The 18,479-nt window shown below is 53.7% G+C and overlaps 2 protein-coding genes across 2 annotated transcripts in view; one reads left to right on the forward strand and one right to left on the reverse strand.

Annotated features, from left to right (window-relative positions):
• The window catches only part of DELE1 (DAP3 binding cell death enhancer 1), a 22,312-nt gene extending 18,107 nt beyond the window's left edge, over positions 1 to 4,205 (forward strand). Inside the window, exon 12 of the mRNA XM_030504105.1 lies at positions 1,823 to 4,205. The gene's annotated coding sequence lies outside the window, so the exon portion shown is untranslated. The remainder of the gene's footprint in view (positions 1 to 1,822) is intronic.
• PCDH12 (protocadherin 12) lies at positions 1,349 to 12,071 on the reverse strand. The gene is made up of 4 exons (XM_030504103.1): positions 9,015 to 12,071; positions 8,321 to 8,415; positions 6,971 to 7,122; positions 1,349 to 2,199 (listed from the first exon to the last, which is right to left on the reverse strand). Exons 1-4 carry the CDS (start codon positions 11,943 to 11,945, stop codon positions 1,835 to 1,837), a joined length of 3,543 nt encoding a protein of 1,180 aa, XP_030359963.1. The 5' UTR covers positions 11,946 to 12,071; the 3' UTR covers positions 1,349 to 1,834.
• Positions 12,072 to 18,479: the final 6,408 nt, after the last annotated feature.

Consider the following 18,479-nt stretch of genomic DNA (forward strand, 5'->3'; position numbering starts at 1 on the left):
TAAGCAGGCTGGGGCAAACCCATCAGTGTTAGTTTATTGCCAGAGATGGGGTGATCTGTAAAACACTTTGGAGTCTCTAAATACAACAGTGGGTATTTGGGATATTAAAAGAGTCTACCCGGGGGAATCTTACTCTGTTGCTTTTGTCATTTGGTCCCAAGAGCAACAGAAAGAGATAACTTTCTCATTTCCTCTTCTCTAAATTATCTGTGTGGTTTGCTGCTGTGGCTTGTGTGTGTCCACACTAAAAGAAGGGGACTGTCACCTCTAGCTGCATGGAAAGGAACACAGGTAGGACACTTGACATGCTCCAGGGTCATGTCTGTTGGGTCGTGCTGCCTGTTCTTTTTAAACTTAACAGGACAACAAAAGCCCAAAATACCACCCAAAGACACCTGATGTAGCAGGCCCACCACGAGCAGATTAGCTTTGGAGAAACCTGTGTTGTGAACTGCAGTATCTGTGGAGAAGCCAGGGCAGTATTTTCAATGTAAAGGTGGTGAAGGAGAGCGAGCAGTGTGTGTACAGCACTGCTGACCCTGGCTGTGGCAGGGGAGAGCTCTTCTCAGCCTCGCTTTTGTAGTCACTCTGCAAGCAATGCTGTTGTGTGCTGCTGCCATGGCTTACCCTCATTGCGGTAGCTTGACTCTCCTCTCACTTGTACAGCTGCTTGGCCAGCGCACCCCAAATGTGTTCTGGTGGTTTGTATCCTAGTTGGAAGGCACAGACTGTGGTATAGAAGAGGGTGCCGTGTGTGCACAATCCAGAGGCACTTACCTGCCATCCATGCACTGCTGTGTAAGCCTGCAGATGCACTCCAGATGCTTATGTTGTCTTTCTGTCCTCTGCAAGTGCAAATCCCCATGGTTAACAAGACCTGCGTGCTCCTTCGTTTGTTACTAATGCCTGTATCTTAGTTTTCCTACACATGCTATTACCCTAAATCTGTCTTGTTGCTCACGTACACACAGATCAAAGTGAAAACCTATAATATGGTTGAAACTTGTGACTTGACTATTCCAAAGCAGTGTTTTCATGCTTCCCTTTTCCCAGATTACCTTTGACAGACTCCAGCCATCTGTTGTCTGCTTCTGGGTAAGGACTACACTCCAAAATCCAGTGGCTTTGAAAGAGAGCATGGAGAAGGAAGCTGTAGGCACCTTGTGCAGCCATAGGAGAGATGCCAGTGCTGATTTTGGGGCATTTTACAAAACGCCAAGTTCACAGTTGTAGAACCACAAAAGCAGAAAGCATCAGTGGGAGACAACAGGCACATCTCTTTCTGAGGTGCCGTTTCAGGCTTCCTGCAGATAGATGTCAGATATACTGCACCTTGTTCCAGAGATGGTAGTGTTTAGAAAACAACAATTTTATTTAAATAAGAACTGAGATCCTAGAGCCCAACTCTGCAGCATGTTGCAGAGTCCATGACTGCAATATTTCATCGTCCGTGGTGCACAATCTGTGAGCACATGGATGTAGCTGACTGGGTTGTGCTTGTGGTTAAACTGACAAGCCCATCTCCTCAGTCAGCCTGCCCTGGGAGGAAAGGGTCTTCCTGCTGTTGTGTGACTTGAGTGTGATGGTAAGTAAGGTGTAAAATGAGGGTGGAAGGGGAAGAAAGCTGGGAATGCCAGAATGGGCAGGTAGAAGGGAACTAAACAAGGTGAGATCAGTTAAAGAGAAATTTGATGGGGTGAGGCAAAGGAAGAAATATGCCTGTTGTGGTCAGTGTAGACACAGGTAATACAGTGACCCTGTCAAAGCCCATGTGTGCACCCCAGATGCAGAAAGAAGTCTGACTCCTATCTCCTTATCACAGCCACCAAGCTGCCTACAGAACAGGAGCATCATCTTCCAGTCCAAGGCTCTTCCCACGTGCTGACAGCTGCCGCAGAAGCCCCGAGCCTGTTTCATTGTGGACTTGGACCTTCTGGGACAAAATCATTTCAAAGAGGGTGCTCATTTCTGAAAGAAAAGTGCTGGCCAGCCTTGTCCCAGCAGCATTCGAGTCAGCCCCAGCGCCTTTGCCAAAGGTCTCAAAGGTCCTTGGTTTCTCCTGCCTTGCAGCTTCCTCATCCTGAGGTGAATGCAGAGAGCCAGGGGAGACGACGTTGTCCTTGTAGCTGCTGGTGAGTGGCAAGGAGAGCCGAGCCACCCATGCTGGGTCAGCAGCCGTCAGCCTCTTGAGGGCCAGCTCTGCAGGGAGTGAGAACAAGAACTGCTGGTGAGACGTGGAGTAGAGACCATGGGAGAGAAGGAGGGGGTGGGAATAATACTGCAAAATGAGGAGACTTCCTGAAATCAGCTGTGGGAAGACTGATTGTGAACAGGTCTAGATTTAAGCTACCAATAGCATCATTCAAACCAGCAGCTTAAAAGAACCCAAACAAACCAGAACTGGTTTCTATCCACTGGAGTTTTGTTTTTTAAATATGATAACTGTTAGGCTTACTTTGCTTTCTCATCTGTTAGAGCCTCAAGTGGCACTTCACTAGATTGTTAGCAGCATGAGGGTTTGGGACTGGCTAAAGGGGAGACAACAATGGAAAGCTTTCAAGGGGGAAGTATTGTCCAGAAAGAAGGTCAGTCGTGGACTTCCCTGAAGGGCCACTCTAGGGTGGGAATTTGCTGTTAAGCAGGCATGCTGAGGCTGAAAAGAAAAGGGTTATTGTGAAAACAATAACAGAAGTAGAATGAAATTCTGGATTATAAAATGCACAGCTGGATGGTTGAAGACTAGGAACAAAAAACCGAGCTATAAAGTAGTTGTTCATCAATTGGAAACAGATGAGGAGCAGTGGGAACTGGTGTGGGTGGTGGCTGCAGGCTCATCAGTGTACCAGTAATGTGATTCGGCCCCAAAGTGGGCAAACAAAATCATACAGTGAGTTGGTCAAGGTATTCCCTATTGGCATGAAGACACAGCCCTGGTATTGTTACTATGTCTGGCGAGACCTGATTAGGAGTATTACATAGAAATCTGATTATCCGTCCTGAGAAAGAAGGATCTGCAATGACAGAAGTGCAGAGAACAGTGTTGAGATGAAAACAGGAGTGAGCCCAGGCTTACGTGTTGGAGACCACAAGAAGTAGGGGTTGCTTATCCTAAGGAAGCAAATGCTCACCAGGGACCTGACTGCAACCTGTCAGTATTTTGAGGAGTTAAACACCAACAAAGGAAATCTTTATGCTTAAAATAGTGTTGGCAAAAAAAAGAAGTGATTATTACTGTCCATTAATAAACATATACTGGGAAATTAAAGGAAGGACCCCATAGCAGGCTGAGCTTGGAATAGCTTCCTCATCAGACAGGGGAGGAAATGGGGGTTCTTGTTTTTTAAGGCAGAGCTTTGCAGTTGGTAAACAAGACTCCGTGACGCAGTGCACAGATGCTGCCTTCCAACCCCACGCTGCTGCATTTCCAGCGTTTAACCTGGAACCCCTGGGAGGTTTGAAGTGACCACCAGGCCTGTGAGACACTGTGAGTCAGCAGCAAAACAAGCCACTGGTGTCTGCTCACAAAGCACAACAGTCCCAATCAGATGGTGTCATGGTAATAATTACATGGCTCTGACTTACAAAGTGACCTCTGAAAGGAGGGTTCCCATCCTGAGGCACTTGTCATGCTGCTTCCAGAAGATAATCAATACCTTCCACAGCCTAGGACGTGTGGTCCTCAGTCCTGGTCTACTCAATCACTGAGACAAGTCTCCTTCCTCAGCCAACTAAGTGATTAGTCCTTTGTCTCTGAAAAACAACTGTGTCCTGAGGCGGGATGGGGCTGGGAGCTGGGATTCAGACCCAGGAAGGAGAGATGCATCGGTCAGATTGTGTTTCAGCTGAAGCCCTAAGATTCTTTTGTGTTGCTTAACTCCAGGATTTCTTTCTGCAATCTCAGTATTTTCTTTCAGTTGCAGTGACTGTTCCTTAGGAGATCTCCCAAGCTGAATTCCCATGGTTTTCCTCTAAAACATCCTCAGTTCTCTCAGTCTGCAAGAAGCCACCGAGTTCCCTGAATATTTTGATGCAGGGCACAGCAGTACACTGCTCACTGCGGGGAGAACCAGGACTCATGGTCCTGCGACCATGAAACCTTGTCATTAGGTACGTTAAGACCAATAACTCTTTACTGCCTTACTTTAATGGTGTTTTGTGAGCAGGGGTTGTTTTTATAATCAATAAAGTTCTCTCTCTCATCTGCTGCTGTGAACACTGTTTCACTGGTTGCGGATAGGTGGTAATAGATGGTGCTGAGTGCTGAGAGTTCACCCCACAGCACGATGCTTTGCAGCATAAACAAGCCAAGAGCTGGCTGGGACAGATGACTCGTGCAGTTCCCCCCATTGAGAATAGCACAAAGGCCCAGACAGCCTCAGCCAGCTGCACTGGTCCTCCAGAGCACAAGCAGTGTTTCCTTCCTCCCTCTCTCAGGATGCAAGTCCACTTCTCTGTTTATGTTTGGGAGAGGAGGAAGGAATCCAGCAGCTCCGTCGTCTGCTCTGTTGCCTTTTTGGGAACATCTGGGCTCATGGTTAAGGTTCTTCACCACTGAACCAGGGCTTCTGTCATGTCCAGCACTGCTGCACAGGCAGGAAGCCACAGGGCACAGCCTCAGCACTGGTGGTCAGTGAAATTCCAGTAATTTGGCAAAAGGGTTTTTTCCCCATCAAATCCAAGAAGCATGGGAGATGCCACTTCATGGATATGCCCCCCTGGAGCACAGATTTTCTAGGATGCTGCCTGTCTGGGCAGGACTGGATCTGGCCAGATCTTCTGAGCAGGTCCACCAGTCCCTTTAGTGGGACTGGTGCCTGTCAATACACCCATGGGATGGAGCAGGGCAGCTGTTTGCTCCCTGCTTTTGCCTTCGGGACCTTTAAATCTGAGGAAGCTTGTAGCTCTTCTTTGACCCAGCCATTCCTTCATTTGCTCCTTACTAGAATAAAAGAGCAGGAAGGCAAACAGGGAGCAGCAGCGTGGTTCTCCCATTCAAGAGCACAGAAAATGCCCAGCTCTGGCATCAAAACAACCACAGCAGCAAAGCTCAATGAGCTCCTCTTGCTGTGGAGGAGCACAGAGGCTCCACAATGAAATTTCTGCTACAGGACATGAGTCAGCCCAACTCTTTCAAATTGAAATGCCAGTGGAAGAGATTTTTAGAACAAATCAATAAAAGGAACATGTAGAAAATGTCAGGCCCAGATGGTATTCACCCCGGAGTGCCAGAGGAACTCAGATATGAAATTGCTTGCTTTATTAGCTGCTGTTGGTTAACTACTGCTTCAGATGAATACGGTATCAGAGGAAGGGAAGGTAGAAACTGTGACAGGAGCTTTTAAGTGCGTGAAGGTGAATCTAGTGCAGGCAGAATCACAGCAATCATTACATGCAAGACTCAGCAGATAGCTGAGTGCTGTTCAGACAAGAGCTGACGTGACATTTGCAAGGTGGGGAAGTTGCAAATTTGTTGGCATCTTTGGAAGAGGTGGATGAAGAGTCCTGGTTGACAGAGGACACCTGAGCTTGCACCAGGCAGGCTCACAGGGATCTGAGCTGTCTGCATTAACAGCCAGCTTCTGTTAGAGACTGATATGTGTTAAAAGCAAGGGTAGGAATAAATCTTCCCCACAAAGGGAGGTCATTAGTGGAGTACCAGAGTATCCATTCAACACAATGATAAATGATGTGGAGAAGTGGATGGCATTGGTGTTGACTCCACTAAAACACCCAATGCCACTAGAACACCCAATGTCATAAAAGCAGAGGGTTGCTGAAGGAGCTAATAATACTGAGTGCCCTGAGCAAAAAGTAGCTGGTGGGTTTCTGCACCACCAAGTGTTGGATAATTGTCACAGGGAACAGCACAACATGTGTTGATGACTCTCCCACCATGCAGAAGAGGGATTTGGGAGTTACCATGAACAGTTTGGTAACAACATGGGGCTCAAGCAGGACAGGAATGAAGAAGGAACTAGAAGACCTCCTTATACCACCAGTGTAGATGTATCCTGAACACTGTGCACAGTTCTGGTCACCACATCTCTATAAATCAGTAACAGGCCAGTCACAGGAGACAAGCCTGGACTAGTTCAGCCTGGTAGGAAACAGGAGTCTGATGAGGCTCAAAGGGCATATAACAGCTTGAGGGGCTTGACGAGGGCAATTTCGCCTTTCTCACCCTGCATGGACTAGGAGACCATGAAACAAAGGGGTTCAGGTCAGCCTGGGAAGCAGTTCACATGGTGTCTAAACTGGACTTGAGCCCTTTGCAAGAGATCAGCCTCACAAATGAGCTGAACAACAGCAGATACATCCACAGGGGGAAACATCTACCAAAAGTCATTAAACTCATGAAAAAATCCAATGTGAAGCTCAGCAAGTGCCTTTGCTGTAAACTGCCTGGTACCGAGAGCGTAAAATGATTCATAGAATCATAGAATGGCTTGGGTGTGAAGGAGCCTTAAAGCTCCTCCAGCTCCAACCCCCTGCCACGGGCAGGGACACCTTTCACTAGAGCAGGTTGCTCCAAGCCCCTGTGTCCAACCTGGCCTTGAACACTGCCAGGGATGGGGCAGCCACAGCTTCTCTGGGCACCCTGTGCCAGCACCTCAGCACCCTCACAGGGAACAACCGCCTAAGAGCTCATCTCACTCTCCCCTCTGGCAGGTTAAAGCCATCACCCTTTGTCCTATCACTCCAGCCCCTGATGAAGAGTCCCTCCCCAGCATCCTTGTAGCCCCCTTCAGACACTGGAAGCTGCTCTGAGGTCTCCACGCAGCTTCTCTTCTCCAGGCTGAACAGCCCCAGTTTTCTCAGCCTGTCTCCATACATGTCCCAAGCACCTGCACTGCCAGAACCACCCCGCGAGATGAGCTGTCCCCTGGCTCGCTGCAGCCAGTTCCACCTTCTGCATGGGGTTAGCGTGTTACTGAGCAGAACCCCCCCAGCCCTGGCGAGGCCGCCTCACCCGCCTGCGGCTCCAGCAGCGTCTCCAGCTCCTCTCCCACCAGCTGCTGCACCGAGAGCTCGAAGCCGCTCTCGGAGTCGCGGTCCTCGGCCTCACTCTCGCCGTGCCCGCTGTCCTTCGTGCTCAGGCAGTCAGCATCCAGCCCCGCCGCCCTGCAGGGACACAGCCTCGCGTCACACCCCAACCCTCGGCGCTGCCCCAGTGGTTACTTTGGAGGTGGTTGTCTTTATCCCCCATAAAGCAACCCAGAGGGCATCCTCTCAGTGCATCGTTCACATAGAAGGAATGATCGGTTCAGTCCCCACCAATTAATGAGTTTGGGGTTGTTTGGTTTGGGATTATGGGGTTTTTTAAGAAACAAACACATGAACAAAAGCACTGGGGTCAGGAGTGCCACGGACCCTCTGAAAACTGGGTTCTGGATGGGTGCTGGGTGCTACACATGGAGCTGCTTCATGTGTCTTGTCCCAGAGGGGTTTTATCCTTCTGCAGGGATATCCTGAGCAAACAGGGAGCTGCTGGCTCTTCCCTGTGAGCTCAGAAGAGCTGAATTCAGGCTCCAGACAAAGAGCATCACAACCCAGCCCCAGCAGCCCCAGAGCTGCTCTCCCTTCCTCTCCATGCTCAGCAGATGGAGGTGGTGATGAGAAAAGGTGGAAAAGCTGTGTCTGCCCATGTGCTGGGCATGTGGGGACAGGAGCAACATGACAAGTCAGTGAAAGGCCTGGCATGATCAAGAGCATTCATCCAGAGATGTCAACAGCATAATTTAATGGGAATGCCATAGTTTGTCTTTGGGAACATCTTCAGCACACAGCTGGCGTATCTCAGTCCTTCCCATCCCTTCTAGCAGTGTCTTCCTCACTAGCCTCCTGGCCTTGAGACAAATGCCCTGATCTCATGTCAACAGGCAACGGCATGTCTAAGAAAGTACCCAGAACAATGAGAATACTCATCGTTTTGGTGCTGCCTCCAAAGACGGGACCCCTGTGCTCATGAGTGTACCTTTCCATCACGCTTGAACGCAACAGCGCTCCCCTAGCAAGGATGGGCAGATGGTTTGTGGTCATGGAGGAGCTCAGGTGAGTAATGAAGGAGCTATCAAAGGTGCCTCAGGAAGAAAGCAAAGAGCAGCTCTGAGTACCAACAGGGAGCCAGGACCAGAGGAACACTTCAGGTTCATCCCCTGAAGGATGACCTCTCCTGTCTCTGGTCGGCAAAACCAGGGTGAGGTTTTGCCCTGTGTATCTGCTGCCTCAGGAGGCTGTTGGGAGCAGCAGGACTGAAGTAGAGGCAGCAGAACCACAGGGAATGGGGCATGGAGACGTGAAGGGCTGAGCACAGCCTTACCTGCTGCCGTTCTTGGCCGTGTACTTGTTTCCCCGGTGGTTGGTTTTGGGCTGGAACTGGCCCTGGTGCAGCAGGGACAGCAGCTGGGAGATTTGCTGCAAGGCAGGAAAAGCCTGTTGAGCCCCAGTGGTGGCCACTCAAGCTGCTTCCTGCCAGGATGTCCCCTCCAACACCCCCCCCGGGCTTTTTATAGCGTTTCCTCCTCCTGCAGATGGCTCCGCATCCCCACACAGGGACAAACAAGGGGCCGGGCAGCCCACCTGCCCCAGCGCTTCCCCACGCTGCCCGTCCTGCCCTGGGGAGATGGGTGAGGGATGGTCTCCCCCTCACAGCCACCCTCCACCCCAGCCCCCAGGGTGTGGGGAGACCCTGCCCATGGTGGGGTGGTCATTCACCCTGCCCAGCACCACTGCTGGGAGAAGAGACCCCAACCAAAGACCATCGCACTGCATGTTCCATGCCTCATCCCCGACAGTGTTCAAGGCCAGGTTGGACAGAGCCTTGGGTGACATGGTCTAACACGAGGTGTCCCTGCCCATGGCGGGGGGGTGGAACTGGATGATCTTAAGGTCCTTTCCAACCCAAACCACTCTGTGATTCTGTGTTCCCACCACCCCAGGGTGCGCGAGACCTGGGCAAGGAAGGATTTGGGGTGTGGGGGGGAATCAACAGCAACACATGGGGCAGCTCCTACCTGCACCGGGGGTGACTCCATCGCGAACTCCCCATTGGGGCTCTGCTCTGCCAGTGCCACCAGCGACAGCCGGACCAGGCTCCTGAGGATGTGCTGGTGGGGCTGGGGCTGCCCGGGTGCCACAGCACCCATGGGCTCGCTGGGTGGAAGCGGGGCCTCTCCCATGGACCCCTGCAGTGGCTTCACCAAGCTCTTGCCATGTGGAGGTGCCTCCTCTTTCACTGCAGCTTTCTGCCTGTGGGGCTGGCAGGGCCGGCGCTGCAGGATGGGCAGGTCAAAGGTCTCCTGCTGCTCATCCAAGTCTTTTTGAGTCCTCTGATTCCTCAGGGTCCTGTAGAGAGTGGGGGTGAGGTGGAGGGGAGCCCCCGGTGCTGGGGAGGCTGCGCCAGGCAAATCCTCCTGGCAGGGCCGGGGGGACTCAGCACCCTGAGGCCGGCCCCGGAGCAGTGGGACGAGGTGGATGTCTGTCTTCTGGATCTGCCTGTGCGGCTTCTTGAGGTGCTGCTGCCTGCGCGCATCCTCCGCCTCCCGGCAGTTGTAGGCCATGCCGTCCTTCTTCTCCTTCTTACGAAAAGACAGGGTCAAAGCCAAAAGGAGAAGGCACCCGCCCAGGAGAGCGGCCAGGCAGATCACCACCACCACGGGTGGGCTCGACCAGCCGGGATCCTGGGCTGAGATCTTGGAGAAAGCTCCATGATTCCGGAAAACCAAGCGGAGATGGGCCATGGTGTGCAGGGGAATGTCCCCCTCATCACTCACCCGCACCAGCAGCTCCCGCTCGCTGCCAGCGAGGCTGCTGGCATTGCTGGTGTTGAGGAAGAGCTGCCCCAAGCGAGGGTCCAGGATGAAGAGCCCCGCATCATCTCCCCCCACCAGCTCATACCGGAGAGCCCCATTGATGCCTGAGTCCATATCCCTGGCCACGATGGTGAAGAGGAGAGGAGCGCCAGCACATGACACCAGGGTTTCATTGATCACTGCTGCAGTCCCTTGGGTGCTGCCGTTCCCAGGGACCACCCGGAGGCACCCTGTGTCTGCATTCACCAGCACAGAGAGCGTGGCTGCGCCTCCCGCCAGCGCTGGTGTGGTGATGATGGGTGCATTGTCGTTCCGGTCAAGCACAGCCAGCCTGATGGAGGTGCTGGACGCCAGCTTGGGGTGACCACCATCCTCTGCAGTCACCAGGAACTCCAGGCTCTTCACCTGCTCGTAATCAAAAGCTTGGCGGGCAAAAACATCCCCAGTGGTGGGGTCGATTGAGACCAGACTGGAAGCAGAGGAGTCCAGGATGCTGTAGGTGATTTTCCCATTGAAACCCAGGTCGGGGTCAGTGGCATGGACAGTGAGCAAGAAGGTGGGTGCTTCACTGTTCTCAGCAACAGCAACCTTGTAGGTGGGCTTGTCAAAGGAGGGAGCATTGTCGTTGACATCGCTGATGCAGATAGTGAGGTGCTTCAGCACAGCCAAGGAGAGCTCACCCTGGTCTCGCACCACCAGCGTCAGGTTGTACTCGGCACGCAGCTCCCGGTCCAGCGTGGCGTTGGTCATCAGCACGTAGCTGTGGCTGTTGGTCCTCTTCAACCTGAAGTGCTCGTACCCCTGGCTGAGGGAGCAATGCACTTGCCCGTTGTTCCCCGAATCGGGGTCGCTGGCTGTCACCAGAGCCACGAAGCTGTCCTTGGGGAGGGCTTCGGAGAGCACAGGCGCCCGCGCGGCCCAGGTGACATGGACATCGGGAGCATTGTCATTGACATCCAGGACTTTGACCAGGATCTTGCAGTGGGCTGGGATGGGGTTGGCACCCAGGTCCCGGGCTTGCACATCCAGCTCATAGGCCTGGGTTTCCTCATAGTCCAGTGGGTGCCTCAGGATGATGCTGCCCATGCGGGCATCGATGCTGAAGGCGCTGAGCACCTCCGGGGGTGCATGCTTGCTGAGGCTGTACTCGATCTCCCCGTTGGGACCCTGGTCGGGGTCAGTAGCTGTGACTGTCACAAGGAGGGTCCCAGGCAGAGCATCCTCCCGAACCTCGACCGTCAAAGAGCTCTCTGCAAAGACAGGGCTGTTATCATTGGAGTCGAGGACAATGACTTTGATTAAAGCAGTACCTGATTTTGGTGGCTCCCCATGATCAGCAGCCGTCAGCACGAGGTCGAAGGAGGAGTGCAGCTCCCGGTCCACCTCTTTAACCACAACGAGCTCCGCATGCTTTGTCCCATCAGAGCTGGAGACAACCTCCAGAGCAAAGTGCTCGCTGGGGGAGAGCGTGTAGGAGCAGCGCGCGTTGGGGCCAGCATCAGCATCCAGAGCTCGATCCAGCGGGATGCGCGTCCGCAGGGATGCGCTCTCCGACATCTCCAGCTCCAGCTGGGGCGTGGGGAACCGCGGCGCGTTGTCGTTGATGTCCAGCACTTGAACCTCCACGTGGACCAGCGCCAGGTTGCGGGGGGCCAGGACGTCGAACGAGACCCAGCAGGGATCGCTGTGCCGGCACAGCAGCTCCCTGTCCACCCGCCCGGCCGTGCTGAGCGCCCCGTCCCCGCTCCCCACGAGCAGCGGGAACCCCCCGGGGGTCTCCATCAGCTGGAAGATGTCCGCTGCATCGCCGCTCTCACCCCCCTCAAAGTGCTCGGCCAATGTCCCTATCACGGTCCCCGGCGGCACCTCTTCGAACACCCGGTACTGCACCGTGAACGTGGCCACCTCCTGGGCATCGGCGCAGAGGACGAGGTACCACCACAGCGCCGGGAGCTGCAGGGCGCAGCGGCTCAGCAGGAGCATGCTGCTGGCCAAGCGCAGTGCCCCGCTGCGCCGCCCCGCCGCCCGCCGCATACCCCGACGGTCCTTAGGGCGACCGCGAGTCCTCAGCATCCTCTCCCGTCTCCACGTCCCGCAGGCGCCAGCCACCGGTTGCAAAGGAGGAGAAATCATGAGCGAGTCCAGCGCTTGTCCCCCACCCCGCCATCACCGGGGGACAGCCGAGAGCCAGCGGCTCCCCGGGCTGAACGGCTCAGCCCGGAGCAGAGGGACCAGCGCTGCCGCAGCTCCAGCCCGGAGCAGCGTCCGGCCGGGCCGGGGCCGGGCCGTGGACCCGCCGTGTTTCCTATGGAAACCCCACCTACAGGAAAAGGGAGGACCGGGCTGGTACAATGCCTGGTGGGGTGGGGGCTCCCCAGCTAGGAGAGGGCTGTGAAATTGCCCTCAGCTTCCAACCTGCAGGGACCACCACCACTGCCTGCTGTCACCTGCAAAGTGCACTTTATAGAAGGTACAGTTCCTGCAGAGAGCCCCTATCCCATCTGCAAAGCTTCATGTGTGGTTCAGGAAGATGCCTGCAAGGACCAGTGATGCTGAACTTCTGCTTCTGCATTAACCCAAAGACTTGTTCCCCATGCTGTTAGATTTCTGATCTCATAGGGCTTGGAGCAACCTGCTCTAGTGGAAGGTGTCTCTGCCTGTGGCAGGTGGTTGGAATTGGATGAGCTTTAAGGCTCCTTCCAACTCAAACCGTTCCAGGATTCTATGAAATAAGGCAAAGGAGGATTTGGTGGTGCAAAATCAGTGCTGGGTGAGGAGTGACAGTGGGGAAATCAACACAGAGCCAATCTGTGGATAGAGCATGCTAGGATGGGGAGAGCTGGCCGGGACAGAGGGAAGGGGAGAGGCCTGACAGGACACAGCTCACATCTGCCAGCAGCTGCTTTCTTCCCTTGTGCCTGCCTGTGTTTGATGTGGCAATATTCCCAGTGACTCATGAGCTCATCTTGGTGGGTCCAGATGAAAACGAAGCAGTGACATAATCAAAAGCCACATGTTGGAAAAGGTGACATAGGCACATTGCCCTCAAAACTGACAGCAAAAGGCAGAGCAAGGAGCAGGGATTACACAGCAGATTTGGACATGAAATAGAAGAAAGAAGGCCCTGGAGAGACCTTATAACAATCCTCCAATACCTAAAGGGGCTACAGGAAACCTGGAGAGGGGCTTTGGACAAGGGCCTGTAGGGACAGGACAAGGGGAATGGCTTTAACCTGCCAGAGGGGAGATTGAGATGAGCTCTGAGTTCTTCCCTGTGAGGGTGCTGAGGCGCTGGCACAGGGTGCCCAGAGAAGCTGTGGCTGCCCCATCCCTGGCAGTGTTCAAGGCCAGGTTGGACACAGGGGCTTGGAGCAACCTGCTCTAGTGGAAGGTGTCCCTGCCTGTGGCAGGGGTTGGAACTGGATGAGCTGTAAGGTCCCTTCCAACACAAACCAGTCTGGGATTCTGTGATCATATTCCCATCACTCCCTCCTCCTCTCACAGGCCTGATTTTCCCAGCTGAGACTCCCCACCTCCTGCACCACTTTTCTCTTCACTTTTCTTTATTACGATAAATTTTAACACCACAATGAACACCTAAAGCAGAACCACCACGGTGCCAACCAGCCCTTTTGCTGCAGGTGGGTCAATGCCACCACTCAGCACACAGGGAGGAAGAGATGATGCAGCTCAGCGATACCGGGAGGTTGCAGGAGACCTGGTGCTATTCCTGGGCTCGGCCCCAGCTCCAGGTGACCTTTGCCAAGTCATTTCCCTGCTTTGTGCTGTGGTTTCCTCCTCAGCGGAGCCAGGCCAGCACGGGCTCTCCCGCAGGGATGCGCTCCTGCTGCCCGCAGCACTGTGCGTGGAGAAGCGGATGTCTCCCGCCTGTGCCCTGCTCTCAGGACACTTCCTTCTGGGGGGAGGCTCATCCTCCCACCTCCGTTCTTCATGCCTTTCCTCAGGGATGGAGAGGAACTGAAGAACTGCACTGAACTACCACCACGGAAAGGAAACAAATCAGTGGGGGTTCCCCAAAGAGCCCTTCGAGACATCTCCTTCTCCTCATCGCCTCCCAAGCCACCTGCACAACAATCCAGCCTCACCAATTGCCCCATGTTTAACCCACCACTGGTGTAACAGGAGGTGTATTCCCCCATGGGTGCTGGACCCTGCTTGGTGCAGCCCCCACCCCGTCAGTAGGAGGGAGGATGTCCCTTTAAGCTGCTGCAGCCCCAAACTGCTCCTTTTTCTGCCCAAAGGCAGGGAGGCAGATGGGATTTTGAGCACAGGTTGCTCAGACACCGTAGGGAAAGGCTGATGTGACAGTCCTGGCACCGGGAGAAGTCACGGTCACCAGAATGAGGGCTGTGACCCCTTCTGAGCACTGTCCCCAGCCTGGCTGTGCAGATACCAGCACTCGTGGCAGGTCTGGACTGCCCAGAGGAAGAGGAGCTGACACATTAGTTATCGCAATGCTGCAGGAATAAGTCCCTGTAGACCAGACCTGCAACCCCAAGCCACGAGGACATCAGCAGTTTGCAGGGAGGATGGCTGCAGGGTGCTGCAAAAGCACCACTGAGCTGCAAACTGCACCAACTGCATCTGGGTGGGAGATGGACAAATGATGCTAACAATGAAAATAGAATAATGGGGTTGAGCTGAGGTTTGTCAGAAGCACAGACAGTAAAATGAAATCTGGTGCTAAAGCTGAACATGTCTCCTCCTGTTTCCTGTTCACACACAGGCAGGTTTCCAACATGCAAGTGCTTCAAGACCTCCGTAGACAATGTTGTGTCTGTGAAGATAAAATTCCCCCTCTGGGAGGTTGGCTGCACCTAAACCCTTTCATTTAAAGCTCAGAAAGAATCCCAGAGTGGTTTCTGTTGGAAGGGAGCTTAAAGCTCATCCAGCTCCAGCCCCCTGCCATGGGCAGGGACACCTTCCACTAGAGCAGGTTGCTCCAAGCCCCTGTGTCCAACCTGGCCTTGAACACTGCCAGGGATGGGGCAGCCACAGCTTCTCTGGGAAAAGTCTGTGCCAGTGCCTCAGCACCCTCACAGGGAAGAGCTTCTGCCTCAGAGCTCATCTCAATCTCCCCTCTGGCAAGTTAAAGCCATTCCCTCAGTCAGTTTAAGAGCATTGGTTATATTCAATTGTTGCAGCAGTATTCCTCAGCTTCTGCATGATGCCATTAGCACCCAAAGCAGATGTAACTGCTGTTTACCGGTGTGAAATCTGGCTCCTTGGAAGCTCAGCTGCTCTCCAGGCTCCAGAGCAACAGGGGCAGAAGGGACACCCCAACCTTGCAGGGGTGCAGAGCTGTTCTGGAGGCATCACACACTCCCCATCACAGGGCATGGAGCAGTCCCACCACATTATTTCAAGCTCTGCTGCACAGCTGGAGGTCTTCAAATACTGTTTGTCACTTTGGGTTGGCTTGGTGCTATCTGGGAGCAAGGACCTGTGCTGCACACCAGCACGAGGCAACATGAAAATGAGAAGAGAAAAGTTTATTAAAATCTAACAATGAAAAACCCACATCAAAAGGAGAAGAGTTCAAAATGAGCATGACTGAAGACACACCAAGATTTGGCCTCATCAGGGTGCTCAGGGCTTACCAGAGGAGCGGGACTTTGTCTCATTCTGCTCTACAGCTGCTCCATGGGGTGGGAAATGGCATTGGAGGGTCAGGACACAGAGATGGACAACAGGATGCTCCCTGAGGTGGATGCTCTCTCCCAGCTCTGTACCTCTGAGCACTATCCTTAGCAGGAGGATGGCTGCAAACCTACACAGAGCAAGGAAAAGCCTGGCTGCTTCTCCCCAGCCAGTGTTTTTACACCTGGGCTTATGCACAACTGTCCCAGTTTTCAGTCCTTTAAGCCAGGCATTGCTTCTCTAAGAGTGTCACTCCCTTTTCAGCAAGAAAAATCCTTTTCTTAACCCATCTCTGTGCAGCAGATGCTTCAGGAGCTGGGTGCAGATGCACAAGGTGGCCGAGAACCTGCCACATCTTCAGCTGCCTGCAGGGATTGGGGAGGCTTTGGGGGGACCTTTCTCAGGAGGAAGGAAGCTATTGACCCTCTCACAGCAATCAGTAAGTAGGCAAACCTGCAAGAGGGGGCCTTGGCTCTCCCTGTGCTCATCTCCTCCATACAACCAGAAAGTAACGCTGGCTGGAAGTGACTCCACATGCCACCCATTCCAACCTCCCACCCCAGCCAGGTCCCTTTTAGCTGGGTCGCTCAGCACCTCATCCTTTACCACAGCAGAGCTTTCTCTGTGTCTCTGTAATCTCCTCCAGCAATGCCCTACTTGCTCCGGGGAGCCCCAAACGAGCCACATCCCTCCAAACTAACCCCAAAGCTGGTGGGAGGCAGAGACATCACCCAGCTCGGTGCTGCTCAGCGTGCAGTTGGCTGCCTCCACCACCAGAGCCCACTGCTGCTCCACCACCGGCTCTCCGGTCCCATGGCAAGGACACCAAGGACTCAACCCCACCGAGAGGGTCTCTGACCACCCTCGCCCCAGTGCAGAGGTCCCAGTGGGGGTGCCAGCCCTGCAGGGAGGCGCTGGGTGATGCTGCAGCTCCCCTCCATCCTCACCTGATGCATCCCTCAATTCCAGGCAACCCTACAGCATCATGAGCATCCTGTAACCACAACTGCATCCCTGCTGAATGCCCTTGGGAGCTGTGTGCCTCTGCAGGGGATATATAGGTGCTGCCCTGCAGCAGGTGAACACCCTGATTAGAGACTTCATTGCTGCTGCTTCTGCTGCTGCTTTTAGAAGCTTCCCAAGGCAGCAAATCAGGCCTTGAGGAAAGCAACAACCTGCAAAGTCTGTGCCAGCTCCGTCTCGTTGTGTTACAGCACTCCCCTGTGCAGAGGGTGTGATAAGGAGGGTTATTGTTGCTCTGAGTTCATATAAAAAAGATTATTGTTAAGGAGAGGAAGAAAGTTACAAGTAAAATAAATTGGGATGAGCTCAGTGTTTGAATAGAGAGTAACACTGTTATGGTAATTTGCATGCACAGCCTCTGCCACTCGAGAGCCCAAATGTCTTCTCTGACAGCTGCAAAGAGCAATGCTATAAGCAGAGAGCAGCAGAGCTGGCCAGATATGAGAGGAGAGTCTGTAACAATGATGGCTTATTGTGTCGGAGGAAGCATGAGAAGCAGAGTTAAGGTATAACCTTTGGTGTTCTTCTGGAGGAGAAAGCTGCAAAAGACTGTCACTTGCTTATAGTAGCAAGTTTGCAAATGAAATACATGGAAAAATTCCTGAGGCCGGGACTTCAACACAAGATCTTTCCAGAAAAGGTCATATAGGAGAAGAGAAGCTGTGGCTGCCCCATCCCTGGCAGTGTTCAAGGCCAGGTTGGACACAGGGGCTTGGAGCAACCTGCTCTAGTGGAAGGTGTCCCTGCCCATTGCAGGGGTTGGAACTGGATGAGCTTTAAGGTCCCTTCAACCCAAACCATTCTATGAAGAAGGGGCCGCTGACAGCTCCTGGACTGGGCTGGAATGATCAGATCTGGGGGGAACTGAAGCCCCATCAGCACCACCGTTCACTGCCAGCTTTATTTGCTTCAGTTTAACAGTCCCTGAGCGATGGCAAAGCGTTCTGCACCAGTGGGGTTTCCCCAGCTCCCTCTCTGTGTAAGTGATAGATCTAGGGCGCAGCATGCTGCAGCATAAATCAGACCATTATGACTCCCCAGCGGCTGTAAATCAATGAGTTCTACTAATAATCACCCATTTTATCTTTCTCATTATTAATATTTAGACGTTTTTAATCTTTCCTTTGCAAACACGATGTTTCCCTGCTGTGCTTGTCCTTCAGCTGCTGTGCAAGCTCCTGCTTCCGCAAGCAAAGGCTTTGTCTTGAACCAACCTGCTCTGAGATCTGAAACACCACAACCACAAGAGCCGGGTGATGACTCCAGAAGTTCCCCCTGGTGGGTGACACCAGGTCAGGGGACAGGCAGTGTCCCCGAGACAAGGTGTAGCCAGTCTGGGTACCACAGTGAAGAGCGCGTGAGGGGGTTTCTTAAGCTCTTAGACTGAGCCCCCACCCTTGGTGTGAGGGAGCAGCTGGGTTATCACAACCTGGATTATCACACTGAGCTGTGTGGTGCAGTCACACTCTGGAGGGAAGGGATGGGATCCGGAGGGACCTGGACAGGCTGCAGAGGTGGGACCATGTGAACCTCATGGAGTTCAACAAGGCCGAGTGCAAGGTACTGCACATGGGTCAGGGCAATCTCCAGCACAGCTACAAGCTGGGGGAGACTGGATGGAGCAGCCTGAGGAGAAGGACATGGGGCATTGGTCAATGAGAAGCTCCCCATGACCCGGCTTCAGTGTGCGCTTGAGCCCAGAACCCCCCCGTGTGCTGGGCTGCACCCCCAGAGCGGGAGCAGCAGGTCAAGGGAGGGGATTCTGCCCCTCTGCTGCGCTCTGGGGAGACCCCCCCTGCAGTCCTGATCCAGCTCTGGGGCAACAGCACAAGAGGGACGTGGAGCTGCTGGAGCGAGGCCAGAGGAGGCCCCGGAGCTGCTGCGAGGGCTGGAGCAGCTCTGCTCTGGAGCCAGGCTGAGAGAGCTGGGCTGGGGCAGCCTGGAGAAGAGAAGGCTCCTGAAGGGGACACCTTAGAGCAGCTC

This window comes from Strigops habroptila, chromosome 12, assembly GCF_004027225.2.
Source record: "Strigops habroptila isolate Jane chromosome 12, bStrHab1.2.pri, whole genome shotgun sequence".
Classification (NCBI taxonomy): domain Eukaryota; kingdom Metazoa; phylum Chordata; class Aves; order Psittaciformes; family Psittacidae; genus Strigops; species Strigops habroptila.